At 31.7% G+C, this 20355-nt stretch overlaps 1 protein-coding gene across 1 annotated transcript; it reads right to left on the minus strand.

The window, feature by feature from the left end:
- Positions 1-13030: 13030 nt before the first annotated feature.
- On the minus strand, positions 13031-16174 carry LOC139856915 (probable serine/threonine-protein kinase PBL3). The gene is made up of 6 exons (XM_071845628.1): positions 16007-16174; positions 14791-15155; positions 14564-14699; positions 14293-14429; positions 14070-14193; positions 13031-13656 (listed from the first exon to the last, which is right to left on the minus strand). The coding sequence occupies exons 1-6, from the start codon at positions 16068-16070 to the stop codon at positions 13205-13207; spliced, it is 1278 nt and encodes a 425-aa protein (XP_071701729.1). The 5' UTR covers positions 16071-16174; the 3' UTR covers positions 13031-13204.
- Positions 16175-20355: the final 4181 nt, after the last annotated feature.

The raw sequence follows: 20355 nt of genomic DNA on the forward strand, positions 1-20355 counted from the left end.
TCCAGAATTCATATGTATGAAATTTTGAATGACCATAATATACTAAGCAGCAGAATTGTAATAGCACGATTTGATTTGTCATATTACCAGAATCACTGAGAATAGACTATCAAGAATATATTTTCTTGATAGGTTCAGAGGTTAATTAGAATGAAAGAGTTATGTAACATGGCACATGATGACGTTATAATCTGTGAATCATCATGTTCCATTTAGAAATTTAGCATGACTTACTGTAATATAATCACGTTGATCAAGTGTCATTATATTATACTAACTCATGCATCAGTTCCCAACATTACTTCAGTAACATTCATAATTTAAGCTCGAAAGTTTACAGAATATAGAAACTAACAGTTTCTATATGATGTAACACTGATGGCACAATGAGTTTAATGATTTCATATAAGAATATTTATAAAATATCTTCAGAAATATGGAGGATATTTATAATGAAAGATACGATGATATCTTGGAATTTCTAATATCGAAGGATGGTGAAGAAAATTTGTCCGCAAGAGTTTGGAGTCAGAAGCAAGGTATTTGCTAAAGATTTCAGCAGGCATTGAATCATTTGGATTCTTTGAAGTTAAATTTATTCTTTGTGATTTGTCCACGACTTTCTTCATAGTTTCGCATAATCTACTTTTCGGTACTAAATTTTCTATTGAATGTTTCCAATATAATGATACACAGGAATCACGAAGAGGTATATAATTTCGGACGAGAATATTTATGAAAATATCCTCAGAAATATCGAAGATATTGATGATGATATTTTGGAATTTCTAAGTTCGATGGTTGATGGAGAAATATTTTCCGCAAGCTTTTAACATGACTTCGGAGCAAGATATTCTCTAAAAGTTTCAACGGATCCAAAATTATCTGGATTCTTTGAATATAGGGTATGGTCCTTGTATTTGTCCTTGGTCTCCTTCATGGTTAGCTCAATCCGTTTTCCAGTTCCAACTTTTCTGAGCTTTTCCAACATACTATTCTTTATTATCAAACTTCTGGCTGTTAAGATCGTTTACGGTTGTCTACGGTTTATGCTGCTTCATTCAGCTTTTTCAATATTCAGATTATTGATTTTTAGACTGGGTGCTTTTCAAAATTTCAGAATGGAAGGTCATTATTCTAAGAGATAGATGTTATATGTATAACTGTTGATGTAGATATGTTGTGAGTTTTCAAAGTACTGATTGCCGATTCCTCTACATTTACTGCTACCATATCTGAATCATTGGTTATCGATCCGAGGTGATTTCAAGAGAATTGTGTTTTTAGATGATTAAACGCTGACGGTAATATGGTGGAATATAAAAGGTTCCCCGGTAACAATAAAAGAGCACAGATTCATATCAAGGTTACAAAAAGGTCGTTTCAAATGAAAAGTCGAAGTTAACTTGCTGGAGCTATGACAAAATTGGCTAATTTGAAGAGAGATTATAAAGTTATTTTCGGTAATAACAACGCCAAAGGAGCTAGCACAATTACGTGTTAAACGTTTACTCAGGTTCCGAGTGTTTTCAGATGCATAACCATATGCATAAATCTTTTCTCCCGTAGTTGAAGTGCGGTTGGTTCATCCTCTCGATTGAGGTGTTTTCAAGAATCATGAAAGGTTTGAACGCAGATTGTAATCGTCAAGATACAAATGAGGTTTAAGATGAAATCAAGTGACAATTTTGAAGAAATGTTCAGTTTCATATATTATAAACAATATTTTGATTCATTTTAATTGTCCACTGTTGGTAGTCCTTAGTTGATTAGTCCACAATTAGCTAGGAACAGTTAGCTAGGATTTTGTTAGCGTGGATTCTTAACAAAATTTCTCATAGTTAATTTGTTTGTTTCTAACAAGTTTTATTCCGTCAAATGTTTTCTTCATTATGCCACTTGTTGGATTCTGATAGGTCAAAATCCAAAAATGAAATTTGAATGGAAATGGTTATTCTGTGGTGAACGGATTCATATATCTGTGGATGTAAGTAGTATAGTAAATGACTGTTGAAACAGATTCGAAGAACGTACAATGTAACTTATTAATGTGAAATTTAAATATTCCTCGGGTATTACCTACCCGTTAAAATATTTTCACCATTAACAGTTTGTACAAGAGGATTTTTAATTACAATCTTTATGAAAACATATATACATATATATTTTCTTCAGATGTATTCATGGATTTAATGAGTTAATATGATATTAAACTCATTTGCTTTTCGGTTGGAATTAGAATAAATAATCTCTAAAACTTTAGAGATTACATATTCGCCATGTCGAACGAAGATAAATGAGGTAGAACGATACGTAGAACGAAGATCATACTCAAAGTATAGATGATAATATTGAAGCATGGATTGTTGATGGTACTGGTGCTATTATTGATGGTACTGTTGGTGCCGGTGATGTTGCTGAAGCTGGTACATTTTGCACCATATTCTCCGAATTGATTATTTGAGCGCAAAGTTCTTTGACTTATTACTCCAGGATGATTGTCGGTCGAAACGAGCGGATGAATAAGGTTCAGAATTGTGGATAGAATATAATCTTGTTGAGTTACCCTGGAAATGAGACCGAAACTGGTGTCTCGAACAGGTTCGCCGGTAAACGCTTCAGGTTCATTGTCAAGAGGTGAATTCGGTTGGTGGAAGGGATTGCCTTCTGCGCGTTTCCATTAATTAAGTCGACTACGAACCCACCAGATGAATTGATAATGGCTGATTGGTTGATTCATGCCGATGACGCTGTTTTCGGAGCTTAGGTGAACATCTATGTCGGAATAGCTGTCGGAATAACTATCGGAATAGCTATCGGAATCTGAGGGACTCGAACTAGTTGCAGGATTCATCTCGTACGATCAGATGAAGGATTTTCGATAAGAATTAGATTATAGGATGTAGATTAGTATTCTGCAATACATAATTTACATATGCATATGTAATACTAAAATCTCATAAGTTACGGAGGAATCTACGAAAGCTGTCAGGTAAAGATAACAATAACAGATACGCTAAGATATGAATTTTGTCTATACACTATTCATGCAGTCAATGCAAGATGTGTCTAGACTAAGAATAATTAGCAGGTAATTTACTAAGGATGATAAACAAATGATTTCTGACAAAAATGATAAGCAAAACTTTTGTCATGCAGACACGGTCGAAGTCCAGACTCACTAATGCATCCTAACGACTTATCAGTTAGACACACTAATGCAGACCCGGTTCACTAAGACCACCGCTCTGATACCAACTAAAAGAACCCGTCCTAATCCATCCGGACGAAGTCCATATCGATTATAAACGATTCACAATAGTTGATTATATCGCGAGGCACTTGACCCATATATGATACATTTTACAAACATTGCATTCGTTTTTGAAATGACAAACTTTCATTACATCGAAAGTTGACAGCAGACATACCATTTCATAATATATCCAACTATAATTGACTTAATAATAATATTGATAAACTCAATGACTCGAATGCAACGTCTTTTGAAATATGCCATGAATGACTCCAAGTAATGTCTCTAATATGAGCAAATGCACAGCGGAAGATTTCTTTCGTACCTGAGAATGAACATGCTTTAAAGTGTCAACCAAAAGGTTGGTGAGTTCATTAGTTTATCATAAATCATCATTTCATAATTTTTAATAGACCACAAGATTTCATATTTCCATTTCTCATAAACATACGTTCCATGCATAGAGACAAAAATATCATTCATATGGATTGAACACCTGGTAACCGACATTCACAATATACATATAAGAATATCCCCATCATTCCGGGATCCTCCTTCGGACATGATATAAATTTCGAAGTACTAAAGCATCCGGTACTTTGGATGGGGCTTGTTGGGCCCGATAGATCTATCTTTAGGATTCGCGTCAATTAGGGTGTCTGTTCCCTAATTCTTAGATTACCAGACTAAAAAGGGGCATATTCGGTTTAATAATCCAGCCATAGAATGTAGTTTCATTTACTTGTGTCTATTTCGTAAAACAGTTATAAAAGCAGCGCATGTATTCTCAGTCCCAAAAATATATATTGCAAAAGCATTTAAAAAGAGAGCAAATGAAAACTCACACCTATAAATATTGTAAAACAGTTAATAAAGCATTTGCATGTATTCTCAGCCCAAAAATGTAAAGAGTGATAAGGGATCAAACGAACTCACGCATATAAATATTGTAAAACAGTTAATAAAGTATTTGCATGTATTCTCAGTCCAAAAATGTAAAGAGTGATAAGGGATCAAATGAACTCACGCATATAAATATTGTAAAACAGTTAATAAAGTATTTGCATGTATTCTCAGTCCCAAAAATGTAAAGAGTGATAAGGGATCAAATGAACTCACGCATATAAATATTGTAAAACAGTTAATAAAGTATTTGCATGTATTCTCAGTCCCAAAAATATATATTGCAAAAGCATTTAAAAAGGGATTAATGAAACTCACCATACTGTATTTTATAGTAAAAATACATAGGACGACATTGAACAAGTAAAGGGTTGGCCTCGGATTCATGAACCTATATCATTCATATATATATTAAAACGTATACTTGTAATCGAACAAATATATATATATTATTTCAATTGTTTATATTTTTATATCTATATATGTATACTTGTATATATGTTTTATATAAGTATTTTAATAACAATTTTCATTGTAATAATAATAATAGTAATATTGTTAGTAATAATAATGTAGTTCTTATAATAGTAATAATGATACTAGTAATTAGTAAAAATGATAGTAATGATGATAATAATTTTAATGTTAAAAATAATAATAATAATAATAATAATTATAATATTTATAAAATTAATAATAATAATCATATTTATATAATAATAATAAAGATAATAATGATAAAAATAATGATAATTCTAATAATAATACTAATGATATTCTTTTTTTAAAGGAAATGATAATTTTTAAAGACAATTATAATTTTAATAGTCATGATGATAATAATAATAATAATAATACTTATCTTTACTAATAATCATGATGTGATAATAATAATATCAATAATAATAATAATGATATTAATAAAAATTAGAAATGCTACCTCAAAAAGAAAATGGCTTAAAAATAATGCCCCAGCCCGGGCTCGAACCCACAACCTCTCGGTTAATGACAAATACTCAGAACCAGCCCTCTGGTCCTTACTTTCTGCTATACTTACTATTTTATTTCCTTTTAACTCGTCAACCCCATTCTTCATTATATGTTTCATAATCAAAACATCATCATCGTTAATCTATATCATCATTATCATACCCTCTATCATCTTCAATCTACTTTTAAATTCATCATCAAATTACCATGGGGTTTCGTTTCAGTCCCACAAGCATACCGAAATTAGTTCCAGCCATCTAGTCCCCTTCATTTCCCCTTCTCGGCCCAACTAAATATAAGCCCAACAATTATTTAATTTGCAACCCGTTATAGTGATTAAATAAGCCCAGGTCCGATTGCTTTAGTTCTAATATGATTCACGTACATCGTAAAACAGCTGGAGGTTTTTCCTTTTTGTGTGGGGTTCGGTATATAAAAAAATAACGTGAAAAGGTGCAAATTTCAGCAGCCATGCGATCAATCCCCACTTCCTTCTTTTCATCATGTAAAATATAAAAAAAATATGATGTGATCCCACTATGTTCATGAATAAAGTCCCACTTGATTCATTATAACAAATCGATTTCTTAAAAAAAGTCAAGTAGGGTTATGTGTTTAGGTAAATGTCGGCCAGCAAATAGAAAAAGGAAAGAACGTGCACCTCAACATTATTAAATTACAATCATTATACTTCATATCATCATTGGGTCGTTCAAGCAGAAACAGAAATAGATAGGTTTCTTGTGTGGGTTCGCTTGTAACAGGAAACAGAAAAGAAAAGAGGTGATTCCTGGGGTGATGTTTGAAGAGGAAACATGAAGGAGACATAAAAAAATAGAAGCTGCAGCAGAGTTCGAGAGAAAAGAAGTTGCAGAAAAGTAAATCGAATGGTGGTGGTGATACGATTGATCTTGAAGGTGATGAAGACGGTTTGGTGGTGATCTCATGGTTTTCCAGGACATAAAAGGTAATCGTGTATTTAACTATGTTTATATATGTATGTAGATATGTATGAGATAGAGGGAAAAGAGAGATGAGAGATTGATGGTTCTGTGGTTGTAGAGATCGATGGTTTTGAAAAGTGGAAGAGATGCTCGATTAAAACATGGTATGTATATATGTGTATCTATATCTTTGAACATGTATATGTGAATATATATACATATGTAGGTGGCGATGGTTTGCATTTTGGGTGGTGGTGGAATTCGATGATGATGTTGGTTGGTGTTTGCAAGGGTTTGAAACGGAAGGAAAACGAAAGTCTTGCAGTTGCATGAAAGTGGAGCAAGGGTTGGGGTCGATGGTGATTTGGTTTGTGTAACAAAAAGATATATATAAATGTATATCTTGTTTAGCTTTGGTTAATAACAGGAGGTACACGCTTACAATTTGCAGTGATAGTTACCTTTGTATATAAGCTATAAGTGAATAATTAAAGCTGTAAAGATGGTACTATCAGTTTGTTTGTACTGAGAAAGGATTAGGACGTCTAACAAAATGGGGACTGGAGGATTCCTTCAGTACGTAAAATAAATTAAAAAAATTAAAAGCTGATATTCCCTCAACTGATCTTGTTTGCTACTGGAACAAAAAGGAATCGAATTGTACTGGATTGGGAGCAAAAATCTAATAATACTATAGCTTGATCACGATTGCAAACAGATTACATATTCTTTAATTTCCTGATTGTATAATTTCGTATATATATTTATTTATATATATATATATATATCTGGTTATATATGATTCTGATTATATCTTTATTACATACATCTGATTACATCTGTAACTGTATTTATATATGTAGTTATATATATATTTTAAATCTGATTATCACTATATTAATGATAATAATATTAACAACTATATTTTAACTTGTATTATGTATTATTGATTATGTAATGTCATATTTATAATAACTTTTATTGAATATTTATAAATTATCTATATATATTTATTTGTAACTAATTGTTCGTGAATCGTTGATAATAGCCAAAGGTAAAATATATTCATGTAAACTACTCCGCAAATTGAGACTTAATTAAATAGACTTTGCTTATCATGTCAAAACCATATAGGAATGAAGTTTAAATTTGATCGGAAATTTCCGGGTCGTCACAACTACAACGGGAATACTCGAGAGGAGATTTTAGTGATCTCCAAAACACTTACAAAAATGTCAAAAACATGACACATAAAAACCTAAGATACAGTTTTTAATGAACATCCCAAGGATTGCCATTGACAAAATACCAAACAGAAATAACTAACGAAGGACTGACAATGCAAAACATTTTAAACTGCAAAGGACTGGCATTGCAAGACTTCTGAGACTGCACCATATTTACTCTATTAGTCCCTGCAGTCCATAAAACCTTAAAATCCCTATCTGAGTCTGCATTCCCATAACACCATTTAACAATAATCCAATTATGTGAGATCCTAATCAAATTATCCTTAAAATTAGGACCCAAACCTATAATCAAGCTCAGTAAACCCCTCTGTTGCTGCATCATTTCGATCATAATATAGACCAAGACCAAATCATATTTAAATTCCTAAAAAAAATCATAAGATGCCCTAATTTCAAAGTGAGTCCAGTGAGATCAAGTGACCACATTAGGTAACTAGTTATGCATTTAGACATCCCACAGACCATAACAATACCAAATACAATCTTGATTAAACACATGGCATCATCAACATTCTGTCCATATTCCATTAAAACAGCAACTTTGACAGAAAGTCCAACATGGTCAACATTTTTAGCATTAAGCAACCATTGAATATCCTGGCTTTTGCAAAACATCATATACCTTAAAATACACTCTAAGTACCATCCAGTATCCCATAAAGCTCTTTGATTCAAAAAGTCAAAAGTCATTAAACTTAGGGTTTTGACTGAAAGTCCAACTTGGTCAACATTTTGGTAATTAATCATGTATTGACCAGGCTGCCTGCTGCACTTAATCATAAAACACAAGGTAAACTTTGAGCAATATTCATGATCCCAAAATGCCCTTTGACTCCAAAAGTCAACCATTACTAAAAACCCTAGATACCATAGCAGGTTCATTCCTAAAACCCTATTCCTCTCATAATCAAGACTAAACATCCTTAAATCATTAATATTTCATAAAATCATCATATTATCACACGGAATGCCATCCAAATTATAAGTTTGACCCGGTAAAGTCTAATCAAAAGATTATGACATATGGAGCATCGTCAAGCGAGGAAAACTTGTTCCTCAAGAATCTTCAAATATAGTATACTCAACATTCCAAAATGATGAAGTAGTGAACAAAGTACTAAATCAATTTGATGATATATCACTACTTCATAGAGTTCTTCCGAGTGGCCCGTTCCCTTTCCAATTATCTTTCCAAAAGCTCGATGTTAACCCGTTACCGACTTTAACCTGGATTACATCATTGGAATAATTGTAAAGATTTCCAGTTCGACCAGGTTGATGCCCCATTTTGGTTATAACCTTCTAACCCACCTTGACTCCCATACATGGCACGAATCACTCTAACCCACAGAGCTGATCACATGCATAAAATCGCCACATCCACTTTAGAAGAAGAGCATAATTAAATGCTTTTACACTACCAATATTCAAACCTCCACTTTCCTAGGAATTTAAAGCTTGCTCCCACTTTCTCCAATGCATATTTTTCTTGTCCGAAGTCGAACCCCAAAAGAACGAAGCAGGTAATCCTTCGATCTCATTAATAACGGATTCCGGGCACTTAATTTACGAAAAAAGTATGTACTCAATGAACCTAATACCGATCTAATGGGGGTGAGGCGACCCCCTATTGAAAGAAGTTATGATATGAAATTGATAACAGTTGCTTCAAAATTGATTAGAAATTAGAAACGTATTTGTAACCTAAATTACGTAGATGTTGTCAGTATGTTTGTTACTTGCATAGTAGTACTCCATATAACAAGACTAGCCTTTAAGAGCCCGTGCGTTGCACGGCGACCCTTAATCAAACAAACTGGAAACGTTCATGATATATCAATTAATGGTATGATAAGTAGAGTATCAAAATTATTGTTGTGGATGGCCTGAAGACCATTCAATTACATCGCCTTCAGTTTTTGGTCAGATTTGCCACATCAGCTCGTTTAAATAACCAAATTAACCTCGAAAGGGGAATAAAACCAAAACACACATAATATGCTTAGTCCATATTTTGTACCATCTTCTGTACTTTTAAAACTTGTGTAACCATTCATATTACCACTTGAAAATACATCATCTCAGTAACCAATATTAGCTTAGCCCATTGATTGCGCATAAATGGACAGGCCCACCAAGTGTAACATTTAGCATTTTGGCCTAATATAAGAAACTCGTTACCTTTTTCATTCATTACTATAATGTGAATACCATAAAAATGTTCATGTAAACCAAACGACCAATTAAGACAGTATCATTAGTAGCCTCAACATCTTTAACAAATACATTCCTTTGGTCACCATTTGCATCCATAATCCGTATCACTTCCCACTCATGAACATACTTTAACTTTATAACTTTGACCCATTGACTTTCAAATGAGATAATACACCTCATTGTTCCAGTTACATCCACCTCCCACATAATTTTGCTCATAGTAGCATAAATAAACATCCTCATTTTGACCCGTTGACTTTTGAGAGTCAAAATAACAATAAAAAATGAAAGGGAATTACCTTGATCATTCACAACAAAATGTCCCTTCAACATAATAACCTGGTATCTATTTTGCGTATGAACGCAGCTCCAACCATATATACCATTAACTTTGTCTTTAATAACATTCCAACTTTTTTTAAACAGTCTTTGATTTCATGAACTTAAACTACCATTCAACACATAAAAGCATCAGCAGAGAAGAAGGATATATAAGATAAAAATAAAAACCTTGTGCTGTTAGTCAAATGGCAGCTTTAGATAGGGAAAAATAACCAAAAACCCTAAACCCTAGCAGCAATTGCAGATCCAATGGTTATCCAACTTGTGAAGATAACCATAAGTTATTTGACATATTGTTCATGTAGCTCAAAAGCATACATATACATAGTGCTTTTAAAAGCCTAACCTTCCAGTGTTCATCTATAATAACTCATGCACCTCATTTTCTTAAAAGCATAACCATGACTTCGATGGTTGTCTGGTGTGTTTACCGTCAGTTCTAGGTTCATCGTATATGTTACCCAAGTTGAAAACACAATTGTAAGGCAATCTCGACCCATTCAGATTAATGAGCCTCAAGCAAGTACTCTCTCTTATTTTAAGTGTACCAACAAAAATCTAAAGGATTAGATTGAAAAAAAAAAAACAAAATACATTAACAATAACAAACTTTATAATCACTTTATGAGCATAAAAAACTTCATAAAAACTTATAATTATCATCTAAATACTCACATAGCAACAAAATCTGTACGAACAATTGAATGTTACATCATAACTTCCACTTCCATGTTCAGACTCAATTGCGTAGTCACAACACACTGTGGGACACCACTTTGTCTATAAACATGTCATAAGATTATAATACATATACATAAAAAAAAAAAATAATAAATAAATAAATAAATACATATACATGACACCCTTTTTAGACCTATAACAAAAATTAACTGATTGTACTTACCTATCAGGCCAACCCGCCCATTTCATCACCTCCAATATTCAAACTCACCATCGTCGATTTTGTGTTGTTTCTTTTTGTTCACAATAGCATCAAATACAACTGAGGAAACAATCATATAATTGCAGCAAAAAAAGAGGAAATAATGTACCAAATCATTTTCTTGCTATGATTCTACTTGTTGTGGTAGGTACCATGACTTTTCGTTTGACATAACCATACCTAAATCAAATTACTACAGGTATAAAATACGAGGTATGGTTAACTTAAAATATTACAGGTATGATTAAAAACTTTTAGCAAAGCTAAAAAGGTTGCAAAGTGTATTTATAGTGCAGAAAGCCAGAAACTTTTAAATTGTTTTAGTTTAAAAATTAATCTAATACTGAAATGGTTACTTCTAAAGTGTATTTATAGTTCAAAAACTGCAAAGCACGCATTTTTCATATCTGTTTATACATCAAAAACAATTACTGAAGTCCTCGAAGATATTTGTTTATACATTAAAAACAATTACTCCAGTCCTCGAAAATAATCGTTTATACATAAAAAAACAATAAAAAAAATACAAAAAAAAAAACAAAAAAAAAAAACTCATATACACATTATGAATTAAAGAGTAAATGAGCAAAACAGTAGCATACCTTGTCATCAGAAATTAAAATCAAAGACAATCCTCAACGCATATGCAAGCAAAACCCAAAACCGATTAACAGTTAAATTGACCTTAAAACCAAAAATCATTCAAATCTTATATCATGCAAAAACCTAATATTTATATAAACATGTTGTAAATCTGTGAGCGATTTTGAAACCCTAAATCGGAAAAGCGATTCGTTGCAAACCCTAAATCGCTGCAAACCCTAAATCGTTTTTGTAATTGTCATCTTCATCACTCCGGGTTAAGCACCGGAGAAACTTCCGGCGATTTCACAGAATCTGGTGTTAGTATACAAAATTTATACGGTATTGTGGAGAAAAACGCAACGGATTCATTGGTGGTAGTGGCAACCTCTATTACGGCGGCATGAGGGCATGATCGGCTGCGGAATATGCTGTGGGTTTTTTTTTTTTTTTTTATTGTGAAGAGAAAGAGAGAGAGGGGTGCAGTCATACAGAATTTATATTTTGGGATTAATTTAAATAAATCAGTTTTATTAGAAAAATACACGTGGCACTGAATTTGTGGGTGAATTGTCAGAGTGACACGTCAGATTTGTCTATGTGCTTTGTAAGATGTAGAGATTCTAATACCGAGCCAAATAGTAAGCACATTATTATTATTATTATTATTATTATTATTATTATTATATATATATATATATATATATATATATATATATATATATATATATATATATATATATATATATATATATATATATATATATATAAACAACTGAAGCCACATTTATTTGTTAAACTAGTCCGGACTGGCCAGCGCGTTGGGCGGGTGCTTTCGACCTGCGTATTCATATTTAACGTAGCGTTGTGTATTTACAGAGGGGAACATCGCACATGTGTTAAGCGCCGTTTTAGATGTCGTTGTGTTAAGGATTTTTTAAAAAGTACCCGTTTCTAACGTAGTTAGTTTTGTTTTGTTCAATAAATTTTTTCGAGTGTAACGGTGCTGTCGGGAAAATTTGACTCCCGGCGAACATAAAGATACGGGCTGTCGTTGTGTAAATATAGTCGAAGTTGAGGGAGCGTTTGTAATGTGAACGCAAACTCAAAATGACAAGCCGATATAACTGAAACGACGACATTCGCCACCACTTTTAGTATATAAAGTGTTAATTATTCATGGTTAATGATTTTGTTATTATCAAAAAGGTCAAACAGAAGTACCAATTGACCGGTTCTTAATCTGAACACAGTATTCTTCTATTCGTCCAGTGTGACGATCAAAGATTTGTATTTTGTACTATGTGTTCGTTTAAAAGTGATAAAGAAAGTGTTTCATTATAAAAGTAAATATTACAATAAGTTTATTATTCTTTTTCTTTTCTATTTTATATATAACGTATTGAAAAGTTAGTACAGCTCAGAAAGAAAGTAAGTCTTCTACTCTCAACTCTGTAAACTACTTTCCACAATAATGTCATTATTGGTCATTTTATATGTTAATAGGAAATTGTCAAACATTCTCACCATCATCAAAACAGTTCCCTTGAATCCAAAAGTAAACAACGTTGACAAGGGTTACTAAAATCGACAATCAGTTTCTTCAAAATTGACTAAAACCCATTTTTAACAATAATTACATATATCTTGTCAGTAATCAATTTACCTACATGGTAAAGAAACAAGATTCTAATACATAACAAAGTGGCAAATTTATTATATCATATACATACAACAAAACTCAACTAAACCCACATTTATTAGTTTACATACATACTCATTTTACTTGAGTACTTTGACGTGGAGTCGGCAATGGAGATGCGGAGGGTGTCAAACGACGTTGTTGTTGTTGACGATGATGATGTCCTGCTGGTGATCTTGGAACAGGACTAGACACGGTTCGATGCTCTCTTGAACCGTTCTTAGCAGCTTGAACCTCTTCAAGAGTTGCTAATACTTCAGACATTCGAGGTCTGGTTTTAGGTTCTATGCTAAGACACTGCGATGCAAGTGTTGCTGCAGTGAATACAGCCTTTTGAGGATATTGTCCCTCCAATTTGGTGTCCATAATCCTGAATAAACGTCGTTTGTCCCCTAGATATGGTTTTGTCCATTCAACAAGATCTTGCTCGATGCCAACCTTGTCTTTATCCACAGCACGACGGCCGGACAGTAATTCCAGCAAAACGACCCCAAAACTGTACACGTCGCTCTTTGCTGTCAATCTCCCTGTTGGTCAAAACACGAGTTTTATATATCATCATCATCATGTAAGTAAAGAGAAACTATCTGCCAAGATTTTTATAAGTGAAAATTGGATTATGTTTGATCTATAACTGGTCCTGAACTCTCGTGTTGATTAAAAAGAATGACAAAAAAAGAAGTGGTTCACAATTAGACAAAGTCAGTGTGTCATAAATGCATAATTTATTCTAAGTGTTTTTTTTAATTATTAAATATGAATATGATTCAATAGAATGATTAGTGTGTAAGACCAATTTGTAAAGAAATTGTTACAGGGCAGCAAGTCGACTCATTTAGAACTGTATGACAGTAACATCATGTAAACCTTTACCCAAACTGACTGACCCGCCCATTTATTCATCAAAATAACAAAGCTCTGGTAATTTAAGAGTACAAACCTGTCGCAATGTATTCTGGTGCTGCATACCCATGGGTACCCATTACTTGTGTTGACACATGAGTCCGATCACCAGTTGGACCTGCCTTAGCTAAACCAAAATCCGATAATTTTGCATTGAATTCCTGTGTCATAAAAGCAAAATGGTCATGTTATTGTATTTTTAAACTGGAACCAAAAAAACAATGGATTTCACTAGCTATCAGATATAACTAGTATCCTACCGCATCTAGAAGGATGTTTGAAGCCTTAAAATCGCGATATATAACTTGGTCTTTAGCATCATGAAGAAACGCTAATCCTCTGGCAGCACCTATTGCCACTTTAAGCCTTGTTGCCCATGAAAGTGGTTGTGGACCCCCTATGAATCGAAACAAGATATATAAGTCTGGACCCAATAAAAAACAACCCCCGGATTCACATAACAGCATAAACACTTGTGTTAGTCTTGTATCAAATCAAATAGTAGTAGCATGAAAATTCTAATAAACATACTTCTAAACAGATGATTCTCCAAGCTTCCTTTGGGCATGAACTCATAAACCAAAAGCCTATTATCACCCTCGGTACAATAACCGATAAGTTTCACTAAATTAGGATGATGTAACTGTCCAAGATACGTTACTTCCGTCTGCAAACAAACAAACAAAAAAAAACAATCAGCAAAACAACCTAAGTATTGACAATCTTTTAAATGAGAAGGAACAAGATAAGATACTAACCAGCCATTCCTTGTGACCTTGAAACCCCTCAGATTTAAGCTTTTTAACAGCAATGACCATCCCAGATCCCGGTTTCGAAGCCAAATGTGTAAACTCATCAATCCAACCCTTGAAAACGTACCCGAATCCTCCTTCACCAAGAAGACTATCGGGTCTAAAGTTTCTAGTAGCATTCTTTAATTCCAAAAAGGAAAAAGGTTTAACATTTGGAGATGATAAAATTTCACCTTCTGATCTTGGTGTTGTACTAACACTAACACTATCAATACTATTACTAATACTACTACTTCCCCCACTGTGAGTTGATATTGTCATACTTGAGGGACCTGAAGACGAACTTATTTTACTATCAATTTTAAACATCCCTGAAAAATATAATCAAATCGAATTAAATTTAGGGATTATATCTCAGGAGGCCAACAAAGTTTATTGTTTTGTGTTTTTAAGTCACTCATATTTGAAAATGATTTTGTAGGCCACCCAAGTTTAACTATTCGTGTTTGTAGGTCACCCATATTTGAAAATGATTCGTACGTCATCCAAATTCGTATGTTGTTACATATATATCAAATCTGACTAAAAACTCTTTGTAAAAAATTATAAAAAAATGCAAATACTCGTATATTTGGTATGAATTAATCGTCATATAAATAATGTTAATTAAAAAAAACTTGGTTATTTCTATTATTTTTTACATTTTTCTAACGGAATTTTAGCCAGATTTGGTACCAGTGGAAGAACACACGAACTTGGATCACCTACAAAATTATTTTCGAATACAGGTGACCTGTAAACACGAAAAGATAAATTTGGATGACCTACAAAATCATTTTTTAATATGGGTGACCTTAAACTTGGATGGCCTCCCGTTATATAATCCCTTAAATTTATCTGAAACAGATATTGTCAAATTTCCAAAAACACAACTCACCGTAAGAAAATCATCATATTATTGAACTAACAAAAACATTGGCCAAAAAAGTCAATCTCTTTAAATCACTCATCATACCTACAGTTGATTGTTAGGCCTACTGATGAATTTTTATTTTTTCAAAATTGAGCTATAATTCACATCTATTTCGGGTAAAACTACATCAAGTCAATTTGAAAATTAAGAAAGAAAAAAAAAAAAATATCCATGTAAAGTAGTAGTAATATGAATAAGGTGAATTGATACATAAAAAAATAATAACCGAAAGATGAAAGTAGAAATTACCAGAATCGCGGGAGCTAATAGTGGCGTCTACTTTAGCCGAAGAAGAATTTAAACAGTTACCCATGTCTGTTTGTTTGTTTGTTGATTGCAGATCCAGAATTAGAATTATTATTATTATTAGTATTAGTAGTAAAAAGAAATGAAACCTGATAAAAAGGGTGAGGTGAGGGCTAATGAAAACGAATTTGGTGTTCACACAACAAAGATAAGTTTATAATTTACAATATACATAACAGCCGGCACAAATGAACAGTACCCGTTACAGTAATCTTTCTTTTTTTAAACAAACTTCATTTAGTTGGCTCAAATTTTTTAGCCCAACGAAGTGGGACAACGGCCACTTACTAGTTATTACTAATTTGGTGTTCACACAACAGACATAAAGATAAATTTAATTTGAGTTTAGATTTAGTGTTTAACACGGTTTAAGATTTAGAATTTTGGATTTCTTCGAATAATTTTCATCAAAATAATTACCTTCGTCAAAAAATATCTTTTTTAAATGTTCATATTTTCATTTTCATGTAAATTTAATGTTTGAAAAAAAAATTTTAAAGAACAAAAAGAAATTACTTCCCCAAAACATATTTGCATATGTGTGCGCGAAAACTATATATTTGATTATATAGGTAAAATATAAATTTTTTCATACTATTTTATGTTCATTTTTACTCCCGATCGACATTTATAAGTGATTCAATCTACTCACATGTGAAAATCTATGTAAACTAAAGGTTCTCGCAGTTCTCACTCTTTTTGTGGTTCTCGTTTGAACTTTTGAATATATATATATATATATATATATATATGCTTGCCTGAGTGGTCACCGAGTTGCCCAATGAAGCACACCATCCGGGTTCAATCCTTGACTACGCCAAATTGTTAAAAAAGGGAGTGTGACTAGAGGGTGCGCATAATGCGCAATTCACCCGGTACCAGGTCTCGCGCTCGGATGGCTTGATTACCCGAGGTTTTACCTTCTATGGGGGAGACAATGTGCTCGTTCATAGGAGGAGGGTTTCCTTGCTTACCCAAATATATATATATATATATATATATATATATATATATATATATATATATATAAAATATTTTATATTATAATTATAATTCTATTATTATTATATAACCTGGATATATATATATATATATATATATATATATATATATATATATATATATAAAATAATAATAATAATAATATAATATATAATATAATATAATATAGTATAATCTATAGTTTCTATTAAAATTCTATAATGATGATTTCATTATTAGACTAATTCATTTGTTAAGAAAAAATCAAAAATAAAAAGAAAAAAATCTAAGCCATCTTGATGATGTCATTAACATTAATTAAATATTTTATTTATTTATTTAGAGTTTTTATCATATATCCTTCTTAACTTTAATAATAACATATTTACTCACTTAAATATGATTATATCATATGAGTCCATTTTAAACATATAAACTCATCATATTTACCCATTTATTCAATCTTAATGTGATACGTCTTTGTGCCCTGATTTTTTTTTTTGCAGCAATTATTCATGCTTGCTTTTTTTCTTCTCCGAGCTATGTACTATGATATTAACTACCATAATCGATACATGCTAATCATCTAATTCTCCTTAATGGTATAAAGCTATTATAAGGTGAAATACATAATGTGATCACTATTAGTTATCTTTATATATCTTTAGCTGACTGTAATTTTTTTTATTGTTGTTAATTTCTCTTAATTGATAGGCTACGGATACTATAAATCACGTTGAAACGACCCGTCCATATTACTATAAACGCAGTACGTTCTCATTGGTCTCATAGCGAGGTATTTGACCTCTAAATGATACGTTTTAGAAAATATTGCATTCGTTTCATAAAAGCACATCATTATTATACATAATGCATGTTTTAAACAAGTGGGTGATTATTAAAGAAATAATTCCCAAAATACATCGGTTTCCAAATACTATACACGTGACGTAACAGTCGAATATAATACATGACAAAGGTTTTATTGAATGCAACACTTTATTTAAATAAAAGCATGAGACTCCATACACAACTTGCTCAGATAATGCAACAGCGGAAGACTTTCTTAAGGACCTGAAAATAAACATGCGTAAACAGTCAACACAAAGGTTAGTGAGATATATAGGTTTATCATCGATATAAATATAGAGCACAAGATTTCATAGTTATAAATATATGTACAATCACAAGTGTATAAAAGTATTCTATAAGTTGTTGAGCGCTTTGGTAACTATACTTAACCATTAATGTGGCATATTCCCTTTATTATGAAATCTCCCTACACTGTACCAAGTGTAGTAAAAACGAAGTACTATGTAACCGTTTATGATACTAGAGCGACTAGACCGGTTGGGGTTGTCAAACCCGATAGATCTATCAATAGGATTCGCGCTTACATGTTCTTACAACATGTAAATATTAGTTACCAAGCTATTAGGGAAGATATGCAATGTGGTACAACTCAACGTAGAATATATTTTAAGTACTTGTGTCCATGGCGTAAAACATAAAATGCATGTATTCTCATCCCAAAATATTTTTAGAGTTTAAAAATTGGACTATATACTCACGATAGTAAAAATATATTAATAATAAGTTTTCAACTTATTAAAAATATGGCCGTCGTCCTTGGATTCACGAACCTATAACAATAATAACGATTCAGATAATAGTACGACATATGAATAAAATAAAGCAAGTTCATAGAATACTTATATAATAATTTTTAACATTTTATGTTAGTGGTCCATTGTTAGTAGTCTTTTGTTAGTAATCCAAAATAGTTCGAAAAGTCCAACAGTCCAATAATTGGTATATATATATATATATATATATATATATATATATATATATATATATATATATATATATATATATATAATCTTAGAATTACTCCACGACATATTGTATACGTATTGTCTTTGCATCAACTCAGAGACGTATTGTATACGTATTGTCTTAGAATTAACTAAGACGTATTGTGTACGTATTGTCTTAGGATTTATCAAAACGTATTGTATACTTATTGTGTTAGGACGTACCAAGAATATTATTATACATATATACAATCACAGAATTAACCAAGATTATAATATTTTGTTATACTACTGATAACATGTCCAAATATATATAGGATATAGGAAAAGTTAAAAAGGATATGGTTAATATAGTTTTTATTATATTTATTTCGTCCATACAACGTTAATTTTAGCAGATTTTGTTTTGCTCACTAAATATCATTACAACTCCGTTTAAAGTGAATCAAATTGCTATGGATTCATTAAGAAGTAAATTTTATAAAACCAATTCGAAAAGTTCATCCCAAGTAGTAATTTTTAGAGCTTTACCCTCTTTTTGTGTCGGTGGACAGATTTGGAAAAATCCCGGCATCCACCCAATATATGATTTTTGATAAAATACTTCCACTTTGTTTAAAATCATGAAAACAATACTGGAAGTCTTATTTACATATATTAACATATTTCCAAAGTCTTAGCCTCGAACTCAAAGTCTAAGATAGGTTTTTAATTCCCAACCCAAAACAGCCCGCTTTTTACCGAATGGAGATTAAAGGATATATGTTAAGTTTCAAGGTGTTCTTCATATGTACAAGTTATAAGTTCTTATATTAACTTAATATAACATCATAATACATATAAATAAGTGTTATTAGAGTTAATTTATAAAGATTAGATTAGTTTTTTCAAACAAGTTTGGTGTTCACCAAAACAAGTTCTGGTTTTTACAAGTTTTATAAGTATAATAAGATAGCAGCTATACAAGGAATTGAACAAGGATCTTGAGAAGTATTTTACCTTGATTATGAAGAGGAAAGTTTCTGAGATTAAAGTATGATATGAGAGCATTCAAGTGTGTGTTTTTAGTTTAAGAAAATGTGGAGTAAAAATGAGTTAAAATGGTCCTTATTTATAAGCTTATAATTTTGGCTTTTAGTGAAAATATCTAAGATAAGTTAAATTGTATTAAGTCATGCATGACATATTAAATTGATTAGGTCATGGATGACATATTACACAAATAATTGCAGATTTCTATTGGTATATACCAATAGTAAATACTTCTAGAAGCTGTGTATAATACGGGTAAAAATACCATATGAATGCAAGTAGAATTCTTGAGGAAATTGAACGGAAATACGAGTATAGCTATCCTTTATATGTATTTATAAATTATAAAGTGTATTCAATACTTGTAAGAATGTATTTACACTCATAATACATTGTATGTAAATACATTTTAACATAAGTTAATTACGTCTTTTAAATAGTAACATATACATTGTTCGAAAA

The sequence above is a fragment of the Rutidosis leptorrhynchoides genome, chromosome 7 (genome assembly GCF_046630445.1).
Source record: "Rutidosis leptorrhynchoides isolate AG116_Rl617_1_P2 chromosome 7, CSIRO_AGI_Rlap_v1, whole genome shotgun sequence".
NCBI lineage: Eukaryota > Viridiplantae > Streptophyta > Magnoliopsida > Asterales > Asteraceae > Rutidosis > Rutidosis leptorrhynchoides.

What these genes read in the sequence shown, in the direction of transcription:
- LOC139856915 (XM_071845628.1), bottom strand. Translation starts at nt 16,070, where the DNA reads ATGGGTAACTGTTTAAATTCTTCTTCGGCTAAAGTAGACGCCACTATT. An exon ending in TATTAGCTCCCGCGATTCTG is followed by an intron (nt 15,156 to 16,006) that starts GTAATTTCTACT and finishes TATATTTTTCAG; the next exon opens with GGATGTTTAAAATTGATAGT. An exon ending in GGAGAATCATCTGTTTAGAA is followed by an intron (nt 14,430 to 14,563) that starts GTATGTTTATTA and finishes TTCGATTCATAG; the next exon opens with GGGGTCCACAACCACTTTCA.